Genomic DNA, 17,361 nt, shown 5'->3' on the forward strand with positions numbered 1-17,361 from the left:
GCCGGGCGCGGTGGCTCAAGCCTGTAATCCCGGCACTTTGGGAGGCCGAGACGGGCGGGTCACGAGGTCAGGAGATCGAGACCATCCTGGCTAACATGGTGAAACCCCGTCTCTACTAAAAAATACAAAAAAACTAGCCGGGGGTGGTGGCGGGCGCCTGTAGTCCCAGCTACTCAGGAGGCTGAGGCAGGAGAATGGTGTGAACCCGGGAGGCGGAGCTTGCAGTGAGCTGAGATCCGGCCACTGCACTCTAGCCTGGGAGACAGAGCAAGACTCCGTCTCAAAAAAAAAGAAAAGAAAAAAAAGTTCCAATTCTAATGCAAACACAATTGTTTTTCTGTGAGTTCTGCTGGGTGGAAATCCAGACCTCAGTCCTTAAAGCCCCCACAACTTCCCAGCTTCCATTTGAAGGGTAGGGACAATAGCCACACCCCTATCCCTCAGTTCCTGACCTCTGTGTGAAAACAGTGTGGCAACGATGCCATCACATTGTGGAGAAAAACAAGGAAGGCAAATGCTGAGTAAAAGACAAAACATCCCTATAGAAAAAAAGGAAAAGGAAATGCCTCTCTGTGATGGTTCATTTCAGGTGTTGACTGGGCTAAGGAATGTCCAGATAGCTGGTAAAACATGATGGGGGTGTCTATGAGGGTATTTCTGGAAGAGACTAGCATTTGAATCAGCGGACTGAATAAAGATCTTCCCTCACCAATGTGAGCTGGCATTATCCAATCCATTGAGGATCTCAATAGAACAAAGGCCGCAAAGAAGGGGTGAATTTGCTCTCTCTTTTTTTTTTATTTTCTTCTTGAGACGGAGTCTTGCTCTGTCACTCAGGCTGGAGTGCAGTGGCACGATCTCGGCTTGCTGCAACCTCTGCCTCCCAGGTTCAAGCAGTTCTCCTGCCTCAGCCTCCCGAGTAGCTGGGACAACAGGCGCCTGCCTCCGCGCCAGGCTAATTTTTGTATTTTTAGTGGAGACGGGGTTTCACCATGTTGGCCAGGCTGGTCTTAAACTCCTGACCTCATGATCCACCCACCTCGACCTCCCAAAGTGCTGCAATTGCAGGTGTGGGAGCCACCGAGCCTGGCCGGATTATGTGACTTTGTTTGATCAACGGACAGTGGTGGATGGGAGGCCACTGGAGACTTGAAATATGCTAACACAGTTGGGCTTCATTGATGTGTACCTGCCTTTTATTATGAGATGGTGCATGAAAGATGGGGAGCAGAACCAGTCTTACCAACCTTCGTACCTGCAGCTCCAAACTGTGCACATGACACACGCTACTGAGACTGTCATACAACAATAGGTAACACAGGGACCGAACAACACTGTGTTCAACAAAAACTCTAGAAATAGCAGAGACCGGAAGAGATATGGCTGAAAAACCAAACTGCTGACAAGTGTTCATTAGTGAATGCTGGTGAAAGTGACAAAGGTTGAAGCAATTAGGGCTGGGCACGGCGGTTCATACCTGTAATCCCAACACTTTGAGAGGCCGAGGCAGGCGGGTCACGTGAGGTCAGGAGTTCGAGCCCATCCCGGCCAACATGGATAAACCCCATCTCTACTGAAAATACAATAATTAGGCCAGGCGCAGTGGCTCACACCTGTAATCCCAGCACTTTGGAAGGCGGAGGCAGGCGGATCACAAGGTTAGGAGTTCGAGACCATCCCAGCCAACATAGTGAAACCCCGTCTCTACTAAAAATACAAAAATTAGCCGAGTGTGGTGGCGAGCACCTGTAGTCCCAGCTACTCAGGAGACTGAGGTGGGAGAATCACTTGGACCCAGGACACAGAGGTTGCAGTGAGCTGAGACCACACCATTGCACTCCAGCCTGGGTAACAGAGTGAGACCCTCTCTCAAAAAAAAAAAAAAAAAAAAGCCAAGAGTGGTGGTGCACACCTGTAATCCCAGCTACTCAGGAGGCTGAGGCATGAGAATTACTTGAACACCAGAGGCAGAGGTTGCAGTGAGCCAAGATCATGCCACTGCACTCCAGCCTCCGTCTCAAAAAATAAATAAATAAAAATAAAAAGCTAACAGATGTGAAGGACAAATGGATTAGTTTTTTTGTTTTTTTTTTTTGAGGCAGACTCTTGCTCTGTTGCCCAGGCTGGAGTGCTGTGGCGTGATGGCGTGATCTCGACTCACTGCAAGCTCTGCCTCCCAGGTTCACGCCATTCTCCTGCCTCAGCCTCCCGAGTAGCTGGGACTACAGGCGCCCGCCACCACGCCCGGCTAATTGTCTTGTATTTTTTAGTGGAGACGGGGTTTCACTGTGTTAGCTAGGATGGTCTCGATCTCCTGACCTTGTGATCCGCCTGCCTCGGCCTCCCAAAGTGCTGAGATTACAGGCATGAGCCACCGCGCCCGGCCTTTTTTTTTTTTTTACTGCGACATCTGCCTCCTGGATTCAAGCAATTCTCCTGCCTCAGCCTCCCGAGTAGCTGGGATTACAAGCGCTTTTTTTGCGTATTTTAGTAGAAACAGGGTTTCACCGTGTTGCTCAGGCTGGTCTCCAACTCCTGAGCTCACGCAATCCGCCCTCCTCGGCCTCCCAAAGTGCTGGGATTACAGGCGTGGAGTCTGGAACTCCTGAGCTCAGGTACACGCCTGAGCTACCGCGCCAGACCCTTTGTTTTTGAGACAGGTTCTCGCTCTGTCTCCTAGGCCGGAGTGCACTAGTGCAATCCGGCTCACTGCAGCCTGGGCTCGAGCGATTCCCCTGCCTTAGCCTCCCGAATAGCTGAGGCCACAGGCGCGAGCCACCATGCCCAACTAATTTTGTAAATTTTCTTTTGTAGAGACGGGGGCCTCCCTAGGCTGCCCAGGGTGGTCTCGAATTCCTGGGCTCATGCCATCCTTCTGCCTTGGGCCTTCCAAAGTGTTGTGATTACAGGCGTGAGCCACCGCGCCTGGCCAATTTGCAGTCTTTAAAAAACAAAAAAAAGTTCCTCGCGCCCACATGATTTTTACAGTGGGCCTCTAACATGGGCAGGGAGAGGGGGCTATTAAAGTTGGGGAAACTGAGGCTCAAAGCCAGATGGGGCCTTCATCAATCTAGACACAAGGTCTAGGAGGTTTCTTTCAGTTGATGCTATTAGAGGCGGCTTTGGGCGGAACTGGCAACACTAGCGACCCGGCCGGGACTATCGCCAGCAAATGGAAAGGACCGAGGGTTCCTGAGGCTCGCAGGCCGCTTAGCACGAGAGCCGGGCGGGACTAAGGCGCCTGGCCTTGGCTGGAGTGAAAACCAGGTCTGGATCTCACAAGAGCCCGACCCTGGAGCCAAAGCCGGACTATGATTAGAAGAGACAGAAGAGCGAACGGATTCCCAAACGGAGCGAGTGGGAAGGGAAACCCTGGAGCGGAATATTCACGGGGCCTTGGAACGGAGCCGGTGCGCAGCTCTGGCTCATTGCGCTGTCTGGGTTTATTCCGGGCCAGACCGTTGGCACCAACGGGCGCAAGCGCGTCTACGGCGGCAGGGTTCAGGAGTGGGCGGGGTCGGAAGCACGCGGGCGCACGCGCACTGCACCGCCCAGGCGTGCGGCCCCTCCCGCACCTGCGCACCGAGACCGCCGCGGGAGGGCGGGGCGTCCTGCGTCGTCCTGCGCTAGGGGGATTGTGGGATAGTGGCGGAGGGAGCCGGGCGTCGGAGGCCCTGAGGCGGGCCGCAGAGCCCGGAGACTGAGCGGCTTTGGGGAAGGGGCGGTTAAGGAAGTAGGCCTCGGCTTCCGTCGGTCGCTGTTCGGCTCTGCGGCCCGTTTGGACCGCGGAGGAGGACGTCTTCCCCTCCCGCGGGGCGCTGGGTTGGACTGTGGAAACCGAGGCAACTTCCCCCGTCTTCCCGGCTGAGGCGCCTGCGCGGGCCTCGCGACCGGGCTCGCCCGCAACCCGCCTTGGTCGGCGCGCCCACCTCGCCTGCGGACCCCGGAGGCGCCTACGCGGACTCGTGACACCCCCAGCCCGCCGGCAACCCCGCCCGGCTCTGACCCCCTCAACTCTGCAGGACCCGGCGCGCGAGGACCCCACGACCCGCGGGCGCCTGCGCGGACCCCGCGAGCCCCGGCGCCTGCGCAAGTTCCCGGCGCCGCCCCCGCCCCTACTTACCGGGCCCCGCAGCAGGGGCCGGAGCCGCCGGCGGCGGGGCGGGGGGGGCGCCCCGATGAGCCCCGAGTGCGAGGAGCCGCCGCCCCCCCTCGCAGGTGAGCGGCCCGTGTCGCCCGACCCTGCCTCTCCAGGACCAGGCCCCCACGTCTTCCCCTCTCCGGACCCCCGCCGGTCTTTTCTGCTTGGGATCCTCCTTCCTTCGGGTTCCCTCTCCACGGGCTCCCGTTTCTTCTCCCTCGACCCTCTCCAGTCTCTTAATCTCTCCTCAGCTCCCCCGCCACCCACGACTCAGTTTCTTGCGCTCGGGCTTTTCCCACCCGCTCTCTTTGCAGCTGCGCTCCCCAGTCCCTGAGCCTCAGCTCCGCTCTCTTGCCTCTCTGGCCGGTCCCCCGGCTCCCCAGGAATCTTTCCCCCTGGGTACCCTGGACTTTGCCCGCTTACACCCATCTATCTCGCCCCAATCTCTGCCCCGCCGCCTCTTCCGCGGCGCAGCCTCCTTAGATCCGTTGCATGTCACCCCGGAGCTCAGGACTAGGGGAGCGGGGCTTGTCTTCACCTTGACCGACCCTCTCCCGCCTCCGGTTTCTTGTGCGAGGGTCCTGGGAGCGGGGCTTCTCTGGAGCAGCCACCACTCGGGCCTGCTTCAGTGAGATGAATCCTGCTGAGGGCAGGCAGGGCGCCTAGCACTGGGCTCCGAGGAGGGGTCATCAGTCCTAGGCCCTGCCCTGGAGGTGGGGCCGGTCCCTGGAGGGGGGGGCAAAGGCAGAACCGGACAGTCACAATTCCTGTGTGTTGTGATGGAGGTAACTTAGGGAGCTGCAGGGGGCCACAGAGTACAAGGCACTGGTGAGACTGGCTGGCTGGATGGCTTTTCCTGTCTAGGAAGGATGAGTAGGAGGTGACATATGGAGAGTGGGAAGAAGGGCCTTCCGGGGGGGAAGGAGCAGCACGTGCAGATATGTCAAGGAAGGAAGGTCGGAGTCCTGAGTGAAGATGTGTTGGGAGGGTGAGGGGCAGAGTAGCTCGGCCCGGGGTGATTGTCCAGGCCTTGAATGGGACCTCTGGTTGGGGTCTTGCACGCTCTTTGTACACACAGACATGACCATAAACACCCGCCTGAAAAGCAAGATGTTTCAGTAAAGGAAGCTGCGTAGACTGTCAGGTGCGGTACTGGGTTCACAGTTGTAGAGAAACTGCAGCGGGATTTCATCCAGCCCAAGGGCGAGGATCTCACCATCACCGTGCCCTGCAAATGCAGCAAGGACTGGAGATTGCCTGAATAACCCGTGATGAGGACTTGGTTTACATCCATGCACAACACATGTGGAAATGCTCACGGCACCCGACCACGTGTGCTTACTAGTGGTGGAAGGGCTGTTGGAGCTGCTTGTGCTGTTTAAAATGTTATGCTTTTTTTTTTTCTTTTCTTTTTTTAACTTTTGCCCAACATGTATCATTTTGCATAAGTTACATGAGACCACCTAACTCTAGTTCTGGGATTGGGATCATGAGAAGGCAGTCCAGCTAATTGTTAGAGGACCTTTCGTCAGACAGACCTAGGCCGAGTCTGGCTTCTGCTTTTCCAAGTGGTGAGACCTTGGACAAGTTGTTCTTCATCTGTAAGTGAGGATAGCAGACTGCTCTCTTTAGAGGGTAGTTCTAGGGATGAAGTGCAAGCTTTGTAGAAGCCTGTGGTAGAATGCAAGGTACATTATGCTCTGCAATCAGTAGCTCTTTGGATGATGGTGATGATTTTGAGACTGGGTTTTGCTCCTTTGCCCAGCCTGGAGTGCAGTGGTCTAATCATTGCTCACTGCAGCCTTGAACTCCTGGACTCAAGTGATCTTCCCACCTCAGCCTCCTGAGTAGCTGGGACTACAGGCACGTGCTGCAATGCTTGCTCAATTTTTGTATTTTTTTGTACACGCCCGGCTAATGTTTGTATTTTTTGTAAAGACTGGGTCTTGCTATGGTGCCCTGCCGTGGTGCCCAGGCTGATTTTGAACTCGTGAGCTCAGGCAGTCCTCCTGCCTAGCCTCCCAGAGAGCTGGGATTACTGGTGTGGGACACCATATCTGGCCGTTCTTTCGATTGTTATTTGATTTGGGAGTGTCTGTTGCAGTGGTTCTCAGCTGGGGACAGTTGGCGATATCTGGAGATGTTTTTGGTTGTTCCAGCTGGGGGGAGTGCTGCCAGTATCTGGTGAGTGGAGGTGGAGGCCAGGGATGTTGCTAAGTGTCCTCCAATGCACGGGCAGTCCCAGCACCAAAAAGAACTGTCCAGCCCAAATGTGGGCAGCGCAGAGGAGGAGAGCTTTGCTCCACTGCTGGGGTGTTGTGTGTCGTTGTGGCTCATTTGCTCTGTTGTGACTCATGAGCTGTGTGTTGGTGAGTTGTGTATTGTGAGTTGCCACCATCTTTGTGGCCGTTAGCTTTTGTTGGTTCATCGACTGTTTCTTTCCATTCGAGGAGAACCTGCTTGTCTGGTACCCCTCCCCATTTTTTTTTTTTCTGGGATGTGTGGCCCAGTGATCTTAACAGAACACCTTTCTCTGGCTTCAGTTTTCATTAATTCAACAAGTAGCTTTAGTTGGGCCTGGCCTTACGCTAGATCCTGGGAAGTCAGCATGTTTCAGGGGGAGGCAGATGACTGAACAGGTACATCCTGTCACAGAGCTGAGGCTCACGTGCTGTCCTAGGGTGACTGTGGGATGCTGTAGAAGCAGTGTGGAGCAGGCCCCTGACACAGATGCAGTGGGGAGGCTCCCTGGAGGAAGTGGTGTCTGTGTGGGGGCCTGAAGGACCCAGGAGGAGCTAGTCAGGCTCGAAGAGCTCAGGGAAGGAGGAGGGAGCAGCCCAGTCTGGGCCGAGGGCAGTCAGGTGTGGCACCCACGCGGGAGATAGCGAGAGATGAGGTGAGAGAGGCCTGGGAGCTTTGGTGAGATCCTTGGTCTGGGCCACAGAGATTTCAGTTTGGGGAGGTAAAATGGGAATGCAAGCTTTTCTGACTTCAGATCACATTGTAACACTAACTCTGCCCCATTCTGTTTTTCCAAAGAGCTATTTCAAAAGCTGTTTGTTGGTCTTTTCCTTTTTTACCTTTAAACCTATGGCCAGTTCAGGAGACGATCTGAATGTGGGCGTTCAAGTCCCCGTCCCAGTCCTTGGCCAGTGTTTCTAGACTCTTCTGTTTCCCAGTTATTCCATCCCCTGGGGTTGGACCAGGGCTGCCAGCTCCCTTGGGAGGGTGTGCTTCTGGGGCCAGAGGGGGAGCCACTGAGGGTCCTCTTTAAGTGCGGACCCTCCCCAAGGCTTTCCCAAGCCACAGGAAAGCCCTCGCTCATCATCTTGTTGGGTCTTGGACAGGTCCCCTTCTACCAAATTGGTATCCCTGATTCCTGCTTGCTGAGTGGGTGGTGCTGGGTTCTACAGCCGGCACACCCCGTAGGTCCTGCTCAGAGGTGGTGGGGTGGCCATTACTGTCACTGCGTCCCTGGAATTGGATGTTCCCAAACCCCTTTCAGATTTGGCTGAGAGCTGACGGAGGCTTGGGGGACATGAGAGGGAGATGGTCTTGCTGTCCTCGGGACTCTGGGCCCTTTAAGGAGCTGGGTGCTGGCCAACCTGCTGCTGGTAGCAGGCTCTTTCCCTTCCTAGGGTACTGGCCAGGGGGCCAGGCGTTGGAGCTTCCGCTGAGCGTGGGGGCAGCTCAGGCGGCTGTCTCTGTAGGCCCCCGGGGCCTTTGTGCCCTGGCCTCCATTTCTGGGTGCTCACAGGTCAGCGCGGGTTGAGGAGGGGTGACAGATGAAGCGTGGGCCCGTCAGTCCCCTGGCGGCAGAGCTGTGTTTGGACGGACGCCTGCAGCAGTGGGGATGGCTTTGTGGGAGCCGCAGTTAGTGCCCGTCCAAGCAGGGGAAGGAAGGGGCTGATAGGCCCTTGAGGGGTGGCTGGTGTTGAAGGCCCTAGAACACCACAGCAAAATAAGAAAGCAGAGGCAATAGTGCAGAGCTGGTGGAGGGAGAACGGCAGAGGTAGTTTTCGTTTTTAATGGCTTCCTTTCTCATTTACAATTTCCCCTTCTTCCGTTTGTAGCCAGACTCTTGGTTTTCAAACGGTAGCTAAAAACTAGTGGTAGTCACTTCCGCTTTCTTGAAGTTGCTAAAAGTTGCAAAGAATGGGGGTGGCGGGGTGCATGGCGCCTGCAGTAGTGTCCGAATGGTCTGAGGAAAAGTACTTGAGTCACTTAGGCAAATGGGTAGAGTCTTTCGCCTGCTACTCTGTGTTTAGCGCCATCACCTTTGGGGTAGTGACGGTCCCTACCTGTCCTGCCAGGAAGCGTCTGGACGTGGCCTCAGGGTTGGACCGGAAGGGACTTGCACCTGCCGAGCTCCTGCTGTGTCAGGGCCACCTGCTTTAGCTCTGTGCCTTTCCACAGCAGCCCGCCCTGGTGGGCTGTGTCTCGTTTTCACGGATGAGGAAAAGAGACTCAGAGAAGTCAAGTGCCTGCCCAGGTTCACCTAGTTAGAGAGTGAGTGTGAAACCCACCTCTCCTGCCCCATTCCCAGGGGTTCTAGCAGGCTTCATTAAGTTGGGAGAGGGGACTGAGAGGGCTTCAGGCTATAGTGCATTCCGAGTTTGTGGTGGAAGAAAGTTTTTTTTTCTCTTTTTTTCTGTTCTTCCGTATTTGCATCTTCATTCTGTTTAGAGCCTGAGAATTGAAGTTTGTAGAGTGTCGACCATCCGATTGCGTTGGAGCCTTTCAGTCTACTCTGGTTTTCAGAGGAGCCACTTGAGGGGGAGAGTTCAAGGGACTGTCTGGGTTCTCGGGGCCAAGGTTCTTGGATGCCACGCACCAGCAAGCACCCTCCTGTCTCGTTCTGGCAGCCCCTGCCGCAGTTCTCTGGGGAGCTGGGTTGAGGGGAAGCCTGATGCTTAACCATCCCAGAAGCAGAGGGTTAGTCTGTAGCAGGGGTAGGGGGTTTGGGGGCCGAGGGCTGTGGCCTGTGCCCTTTAATCAGGTATCTTAGAAGTGAACGGTGGGCCTCAGTATGAAAATTACTGCCTCTTATTTAGAGACCAGGGCATACTGGAAGCCTCTTGCTAGCCATGTGGCTCCGCGACCCTGGGCTCCTTTTCCACATGAAACTGTCGGAATAATAAGAATTCTTCACTTGGTCTTGCTGTGGAGCTGAGACATGTGTCTGCAAGTGCGGGTCCATGGATTTTCTACAGATGCGGGCTTGGTGCTGCTCCTATCCTACCCCCATGATGGAGGGGGCTCACCTAGCTTAGGGCTGTTGGTGGTGAGGGATGGGGAAGGGGTAACCTGGGTGAGTGCCCCAGGGCGGAGCCTTGGCAGCTTCAGCTCTGCCAGGCTGGCCGGCATCTCATCAGCTCTGTGGACGCTGGGGCATAGTACAAGGCCTGAGCCTGGCCCGGGCTCTGGCTCTGCCATGGCCGATGGCCTGAGGCAGGTTTTTTTTTTTTTTGGCAACAGTTTTTATTGAGGTATTCCATACAGTTCATCCATTTAGAGTGTACAGCCAGGAGTGGTGGCTCACGCCTATAAGCCTAGCACTTTGGGAGGCCGAGGCAGGCGGATCACTTGAGGTCAGGCATTCAAGACCAGCCTGGCCAACATGGTGAAACCCCATCTCTACTAAAAAAATACAAAAATTAGGCCAGGCATGGTGGCTCATGCCTGTAATCCCAGCACGTTGTGAGGCCGAGGCAGGCGGATCACAAGGTCAGGACTTCAAGACCAGCCTGGCCAATGTGGTGAAACCTTGTCTTTATTAAAAAAAAAATTAGCCGTGCGTGGTGGCGCATACCTGTAATCCCAGGTACTCAGGAGGCTGAGGCAGGAGAATTGCTTGAACCTGGGAGGTGGAGGTTACGGTGAGCCGAGATTGCGCCACTACACTCCAGCCTCGGTGACAGTGCGAGACTCTGCCTCAAAAAAAAATTAGCCAAGCACGGTGTTGCGCGCTTGTAGTCCCCACTACTCGGGAGGCTGAGGCAGGAGAATTGCTTGAACCCGGGAACTGGAGGTTGTAGTGAGCCCAGATTGCGCCATTGCACTCCACCCTGGGCAACAGAGCGAGACTCTGTCTCAAGAAAAACAATAATAAATAAAGTATACAATTCAGTGGTTCTTAGTATATTCACAACATTGTGGAAACATCACCATAATTGATTTTGGAACTTTTTTTAAATCACCCTTTCCTTTCAGGAACTTCCCCCAATCCGCTCCAGCTCCTGAAAGCCTATAATCTCCTTTCTGTCTCTATGGATTTGCCTGTTCTGGACGCTTCACATAGGTGGAAGTCTGTGGCGTGTGGTTCCTTGGGACTGGCTTTGCTGGCGTGGCGCGGTCAGCCTTTCGGCCCGCCTGGTCTCCCATGGAGAAAGAGCCTCTGTGTGTGTGCTTGCCACGTCTCGTTGCTTCGCTTGCCACAGCCTTAGGCCGGAAATTGGCAGAGTCATGATGAATGTGGCGGTTGCCCCTTGAGATTATTCTGGTCCCAGGTACACCCAGATCAGGAAATCCATGCCCCCCTCCCCCCCGCTGCTGTCAGCACACTGGTGAGTCACCTTTGCTGAGCCTGAGTTTTCTCATCTGTGACATGGACGCTTGGTGGTCGGCCCGTCGCATTCCTTGTCAAGTGGGATGGGAAGTAGGGGATGGGCCCTCGAGGAGGTCTAGCATCTGGGCAGAAGTGGCGGTGGGGAGTTACCACTGTGCACACAGAGGTTCTCAGAGCAAGGAAAGGACATAGTTATATTTCCTTGTGAGGTGGTGGTGCCTTCGTCACTCTTGACACGGGGAAAATACACGCCCATTGCCTGCCTGGGTCCGCCCTGAGGGCCAGCCCTAGCCTCCCCAGCCTGCCCAGGGCAGTCTTGCACTTTCCCCCACCTCCTGACTTAGGCACCCTGTAGGAGTGGCTGGGAGGGCCAGGGTGGGAGTGATTTCACTTTGTCCACACCCTGACAGGTGCGACAGCCTCCTTGCCTGGGAGGAGCTGGGGCCTTGTGAAAATGAGGTTTGCTTTTCAGCTGATATTTGTGAGCATTTATTGCCAGGGCCAGGTTCCGTGCTAGGTGCCGCCCTCAGGTGCCCATGGTAACCTAGGAGGAAGGTTCTAGAGGAAACCTTGTAGAGCCACGAGTGTGCACCTCCAGCGCTTCATTGCTGTGTCATAGAGATGCTTCCAGGCGGCAGGTCAGAGTGCACAGCTCAGGGAGACAGGGAGACAGTGGTGACAAAGGCGGGGCTAGCTGCTGGAGCCGGGCAGGCCAGGGAAGGCCCTTCTGTGAGGTGAATGCTTGATAAGAGATCCGAAGATGAGAAGAAGTGAGACAAAAGGAAGACAAAGTCGCTGAGGTAGACCCAAGCTTAGTGTGTTCTGGAAACAGAAGGCCAGCGTGGCCAGGGCGAGTAGGGAGTGGGAGGCCATTGAGAGTCCCAGGCGCTGACCTGACGAGAGGGCGAGTCTGATTTTCCCTTCAGCAAGCTCTGCATGGCTGTGGGGAGGGGGACGAGCAGGGAGCACCTGCGGTCGAGTGTGGGGGTCCTGCTGTCACGTGGTGGTCATGCAGGCAGAAGGGCTGGAATGGTTATGTTTGGGGAGGTCAGTGGTGCCTGGGTCAGGGTGGGAGGCCTGAGAAGTCCCTAGATTCCTGGTGGTGCCTGGTTGGAGGAGAACTCAGGTCTCTGGCCGAGCTGTGCTGTCACAGCTGATCTGGGAGGAACCTGAGGACCACAGCCCTCCACCCTGAATCCAGGGGTGTCTGTTGAGTAAGCACTAGGAGCTGGGTACAAGGCGGACAGGGAGCTTACCATCCAGACAGGTCCCTCCAGGGTGGGCCTGGAAATGACAGGTTCCTCCCTGAGATGAGAGTCGGGGTCACTGTGGCCAGGGCTGGTCCCTCAGGCAGAGCGAGTGCTGGAGCCGGCCCAGCTGGAACTCGCTCGTTCATCCCATAAGTGTCCACTACACAGGCCCTGTGCTGGGACTCTGCACCCTGAGAATTCAACTTCTAAAGGCTGAGAGTGCCGGCTTCACTGCCTACCAACCCCTAGATCGGGGCATGGGCGTTTACTTTGGTGTGCCTCAGTTTCCTCTCCTGTAAAATGAGGCCATTCCCTGGAGGGTGGTTGTAAGAGTTGATGGAGGTAATGGCTGTGAAGTCCTGTTTAGAGCAGTCAGCACAGTGCAGGTGCTGGAGCACCCCGGTGGATACCATCGACATCATTGCCTGGAGTGCCTGGGATGCCCCCATCCACCCAGACCCACAGGGCCTTCTGGACATCCATCCAGCACTGTGCCTCAGGCAGCCGCGGGCTGTGCAGGAGACACCTGAAGTGGCAGCCCCAGGAGCACCGGCGAGGTGGTGTGGGGCACGGCTCAAAGAAAAAGGATTATTGGGAAAAGTGGACTGGTGAGGGGTAAGAAGTGAGTCACTGGGTGCTGCGGATTGGGACCTGGCAGACCCCCTAGAAGAGAAGGGGTTCAAATGCCTGGAGGCTGCTGCTGTCTCCCCCAGTCCTCCCGCTGCCGCCATGACTGTCATTGGTCACAGAGCTCTTCCCTCTGCTCCACTCTCAAATGTCATTGGCCAGGTTTAGGGACCCATAGTGTCATATCAAGGTTGTTGCCAGCCTGGAGTTACCGAGGCAGACCGGCAGCCTGGGAGCGAGGTCTGGACTGCAGCCTCCGGAGCTGAGCCCAGCCTTAGGGTGGTCAGGGTGGATGAGCGAGGAGATCCTGGCCCCAGGCTGGCCTGGCTTCAAGTTAGGCAGGAAGGAGAGGAAAGGAGGCCCAGGCGGCATTTGACCTGCCTGAGGCCATGTGTGGGACTCTGTCCTGCCCGTTGTCAGCCTGGACTGCTCCCGTAAGTTTGGATGAAGTCTCTTCCCTGGGCCTGGTGCTCCATGTCTCCCTGTCTCTTCCCTGGGGTCTGGGACTGAGTCAGGCCTGGCGACTGATGGGCACTGAGGTGACAGGTCAGAGGGGCTCGAGGACATGGTGGAGGCCTGTGCTAAGGGAATGACAGAACTGCAAGGAGCTGCAGAAAGGCGTTGGAGGAAAGGGACTAGCATCTGTGCCTGGGAGTGACGGCGGTGAAGGGCTATGGGAGAGGCACCCCGGCCTCCCGTGCCGGCTCTGCTCTGTTCCCAGCATGCTTTGTGGTGAGTTGGGGGCAGCAGTGGCCTTAGCTGGTGATACGGTTGTCAGGAGGCCGGTGACCAGCCTGAGCTCTGGTCGGTGTCTTAACTGATGAGAACTCCACAAAGGCTGTCTGCTGGGACCAGATGGCCTTTGAGATGCCAGGATGCTGCCTGACTTACCGGGCTTTGGTTGCCCCTTGTCCTCTGTGGTGGGGTGGTGACAGCTTGCTTGGGGGCTGCTGGTGGTTTGGACATCGTGTGTACAGCACACATGCAGAGCCACGACCATCGTCACCAGGTGCCGAGAGCGCGTGTCACAGGTGAGCTCTGCAGTGGACGGTCTGTGTGGAGGCTTTGTAGGGCTCTGCGGAGCAGTGACACAGTACAGGGCAGGGGCTCAGAATGGGGTTGCCTGGCATCTTGTTAATGCCCTGTGTGTGTGTCCTTATTGCCAGTGAGTTCCTGTGCAGGAGTGTTTAGGAGCTGGAACCAGGCCGAGGAACCAGACACTGTCCTCCAGAGGGCGGGAGCCAGCTCCAGATGGGGACAGGGTCAGGGCTGGGTGTTGCTTTGTTCTTCCTCTGCAGAATCTGTCTATCCCACCCTGGGTTCCTTCAGGTCCTGGTCAGTGACTATTCTGGGAGCCCCTCCCTTCCAACTTTTCCTCTTCCTTGTTCCAGCCCAGGTGCTGGGTGAGAGGATGGTTGGGGTGTGTTTGTGTGTGAGTGGTGTCCAGGCAACGGCCACAGCCTGGAGACGCACAGACTTCCTCTCTTCCCCCTGCCACCGCCCCGTGCCTCCCACGCAGCCTTGGGTGATTTGCTGGGCCAAGCAGCAGCCCTGTGCTGGGAGTCATCGGGCGTTTGAGTTTGTTGAACAAATACAGGTTGAAGCAAATTTGAAGCCAGAGGTTCAGGCCCCGCCCCTGCAGTGTCCCACCCAAAAGTAGGAATAGTGGACCCAGACCCTCATGGGGAGGCAGGGCCCGAGGCCTCTCAGTGCACAGTGTCCAGCCTCTCCTCGCAAGCCCTGCACACAGTCCACACTGGGGACTTCACCAGGCCTGAGGCCTCGGGTGTGAAGTGACCCCCCAGACTTCAGGCAGGGCGGCCTGGAGGCTGGAGGTGGGGAAGAGGGGTGGGCTCGAGGGCAGCTGTGGGAGCCTGGTACTCGGTGGGAGCCTTATTAAGCGTGAGTGATGGAGGCACTGAGCCTGTGGGCAGTCCCAGGGTGGGGCTGGGCTCAGTGTGAGGGAGAGGGCTGGGTCTTGGGGAGAGGCTGTGCCCGAGGTGGGCACTCAGCGCCTGTGGTCAGCCCCTCGTCCAGCAGGGACTCCCCTGGGGCGTCTGACGCGGCGCTGGCTGTGTCCGTGCCTGTAGGGCGCCATGTTTTGGAAGTTTGACCTGCACACAAGCTCACACCTGGACACGCTGCTGGAGCGGGAGGACCTGAGCCTGCCTGAGCTGCTGGACGAGGAAGACGTGCTGCAGGAGTGCAAGGTGGTCAACCGCAAGCTGCTGGACTTCCTGCTGCAGCCACCCCACCTGCAGGCCATGGTGGCCTGGGTCACCCAGGAGCCGCCCGCTAGCGGTGAGGAGCGGCTTCGCTACAAGTGAGTTCCCCAGCTCCTGGCCAGCCCGTCCCCATCAGCATCACACGTACCTTCACTACGCAAGCCTCACAGCTACCCTGAAATGCGTCAGTATCCGTAAACTCCAGTCTGGGGATCAGGAAAGCGAGGCAGGGAGCAGCCAGGCCCCTGCACAAGGCCTCACAGCTCACCGGGTGCAGACCAAGGAAGGCAGTGGCACAGTCACAGGAGCCACAAAGTCACGGGCCCAAGCGATCCTCCCGCCTCAGTCTCCCGAGTAGCTGGGACCACAAGTGTGTGACAACATGCCCGGCTGGTTTTTCTCTTTATTCAACGCTTTTTATTTTATTTATTTTTTTAAAAAAAATTGTGTGTGTGTGTTTGTGAAACATTTGTCTGCTATTGAAGACACTTTTAAGATTACTTATTTTTTAATCCAAGTGACACTCAAAAGACACTTTTTTTTGTTTGTTTTTGGAGACTCACTCTGTCACCAGGTGGGAGTGCAGTGGCATGATTGGCTCACTGCAACGTCTGCTTCCCGGATTCAAGTGATTCTCCTGCCTCACCCTCCTCAGTAGCTGGGACTATAAGTCACCACACCTGGCTAATTTTTGTATTTTTAGTAGAGACGGGGTTTCGCCGTGTTGCCCAGGCTGGTCTCGAACTCCTGACCTCAAGTGATATGCCCGCCTTGGCCTCCCAAGGGGCACCTCCCTACAGTCCTAGAGCAGATTGTGGCCCCTCAGGGCCTTGAGTGGCTTGCTGCTGGGGTGGCTCTTGTCTTGGAGCTATCAGGCACCATGTGAGAGTTTGGAGGAGGGAGGCAGGAGGTGGGCTTGGAAGTTGAGCAAGGTTCCAGGAGTCAGCAGAGCTGGGGCAGTGTACGGGGCTGCAAGTGAAGCTGCTGAGAGTCAGAAGGGATGAGCGTTAGCTGTTGGGGGATTGGGAAGCACAGGAGCTTCAGGACCAGGCTTGTCTTGGGGGTGGTGAGGAGCCTAGGATGGGACGGCTGGGTGTTAGCAGGGTAGGGGAGGCCTGGTGTGGGCCCTTGTTTCTGTGTCAGCCTTGTCCTCTGCCTTGTCGCGCCCTTTCCGCTTCCTGGACGGGGTCTCTGCGGCCCCAGGAACCCAGTGCCCGGTGCAGAGAAGAGGGTAGAGCCTTGCCCCCTACCCCCACCTGAGCCCCCACCCGCCTGTGCTTGCCTCCCAGGTACCCCAGTGTGGCCTGCGAGATTCTGACCTCAGACGTACCGCAGATCAATGACGCCCTGGGTGCTGATGAGTCCCTCCTGAACCGGCTCTACGGCTTCCTGCAGAGCACCGGCAGCCTCAACCCGCTGCTGGCCAGCTTCTTCAGCAAGGTCATGGGCATCCTCATCAACCGCAAGACGGACCAGGTGCCCTGGCCCCCACCCTGATGCCACCGTGGGGCTGGGGATGGCGCATGGGCCAGGCCCTGTGTGTGACGCAGCCCATGTGCCCCCAGCTTGTGTCCTTTCTGCGGAAGAAGGATGACTTCGTGGACCTGCTGCTGCAGCACATCGGCACCTCGGCCATCATGGACCTGCTGTTGCGCCTGCTTACCTGTGTGGAGCGGCCCCAGCTGAGGCAGGACGTTGTCAATGTGAGCAGGGCCGGCTCCTCTGGGGGTGGGGGGCTGGGCGCGGTGGACGGTGATGCAGCCCCCGCCTTCTCACCCTCAGTGGCTCAACGAGGAGAAGATCGTCCAGCGGCTGATTGAGCAGATCCACCCGTCGAAGGATGAGAATGTGAGTGCTGCCAGTGCCCCTGCAGCTTCCCCTTAGAGTCTGTTCCCCAAGCCCAGCTCCCCGCTTTTAAAAGAGGAATTGGGGCTGGACGCGGTGGCTCAAGCCTGTAATTCCAGCACTTTGGGAGGGCGAGGTGGGAGGATTCTTGAGCCCATGAGTTTGAGAGCAGCTTGGGCAACATAGTAACACCCATTTCTACGTAAAAACGTAGCCGAGTGTGGTGTTGCACACCTGTAGTCCCCGCTACTTGGGAAGCTCAGGTAGGAGGACTGCTTGAGCTGGGAGGTCAAGGCTACAGTGAGTCATGATTACACCACTGCACTTCAGCCTGGGTGACAGACCCTGTCTCAGAAAAGGGAAAAAAAGAAGTTGGTGAGAAAAGAGAGCCTTGAGAACCAGGTATATCCGTGCCCTTTGAGAAAAGGAAGGAAACTTGACTCAAATGGTTTTCCCACCTTGGCCTCCGAAAGTGCTGGAAAGGTTTTTTCATGACCCAGGAACTTGGCACATAATGCCTTGTAGGGAGGGGCCCTCCTCATCACCTGTCCTAGCCCTGGCCCCACATCCTTCCCTGCCCAGCCTGACCTGTGCTGTTGCTGGGCCTGGCAGCTATTTCCCTGTCTCCTGCCAGATTGAACCCCTCGATGTCCTTCTAAGGGTCCATCCAGCAGCCTTGCTTTCAAGGACCCTCACATCCTCCCC

At 56.6% G+C, this 17,361-nt stretch overlaps 1 protein-coding gene across 1 annotated transcript in view; it reads left to right on the forward strand.

Annotated features, from left to right (window-relative positions):
• The first annotated feature begins 3,633 nt into the window (after positions 1-3,633).
• Positions 3,634-17,361, forward strand: part of PPP6R1 (protein phosphatase 6 regulatory subunit 1) — a 29,754-nt gene continuing 16,026 nt past the window's right edge. Inside the window, exons 1-5 of the mRNA XM_073015923.1 lie at positions 3,634-4,218; positions 14,677-14,909; positions 16,101-16,287; positions 16,377-16,514; positions 16,594-16,659. Coding sequence (XP_072872024.1) covers positions 14,683-14,909; positions 16,101-16,287; positions 16,377-16,514; positions 16,594-16,659 — 618 coding nt within the window. The 5' untranslated portion in view covers positions 3,634-4,218; positions 14,677-14,682. The remainder of the gene's footprint in view (positions 4,219-14,676; positions 14,910-16,100; positions 16,288-16,376; positions 16,515-16,593; positions 16,660-17,361) is intronic.

The sequence above is a fragment of the Chlorocebus sabaeus genome, chromosome 6 (genome assembly GCF_047675955.1).
Source record: "Chlorocebus sabaeus isolate Y175 chromosome 6, mChlSab1.0.hap1, whole genome shotgun sequence".
NCBI classification, from domain to species: Eukaryota; Metazoa; Chordata; class Mammalia; order Primates; family Cercopithecidae; genus Chlorocebus; species Chlorocebus sabaeus.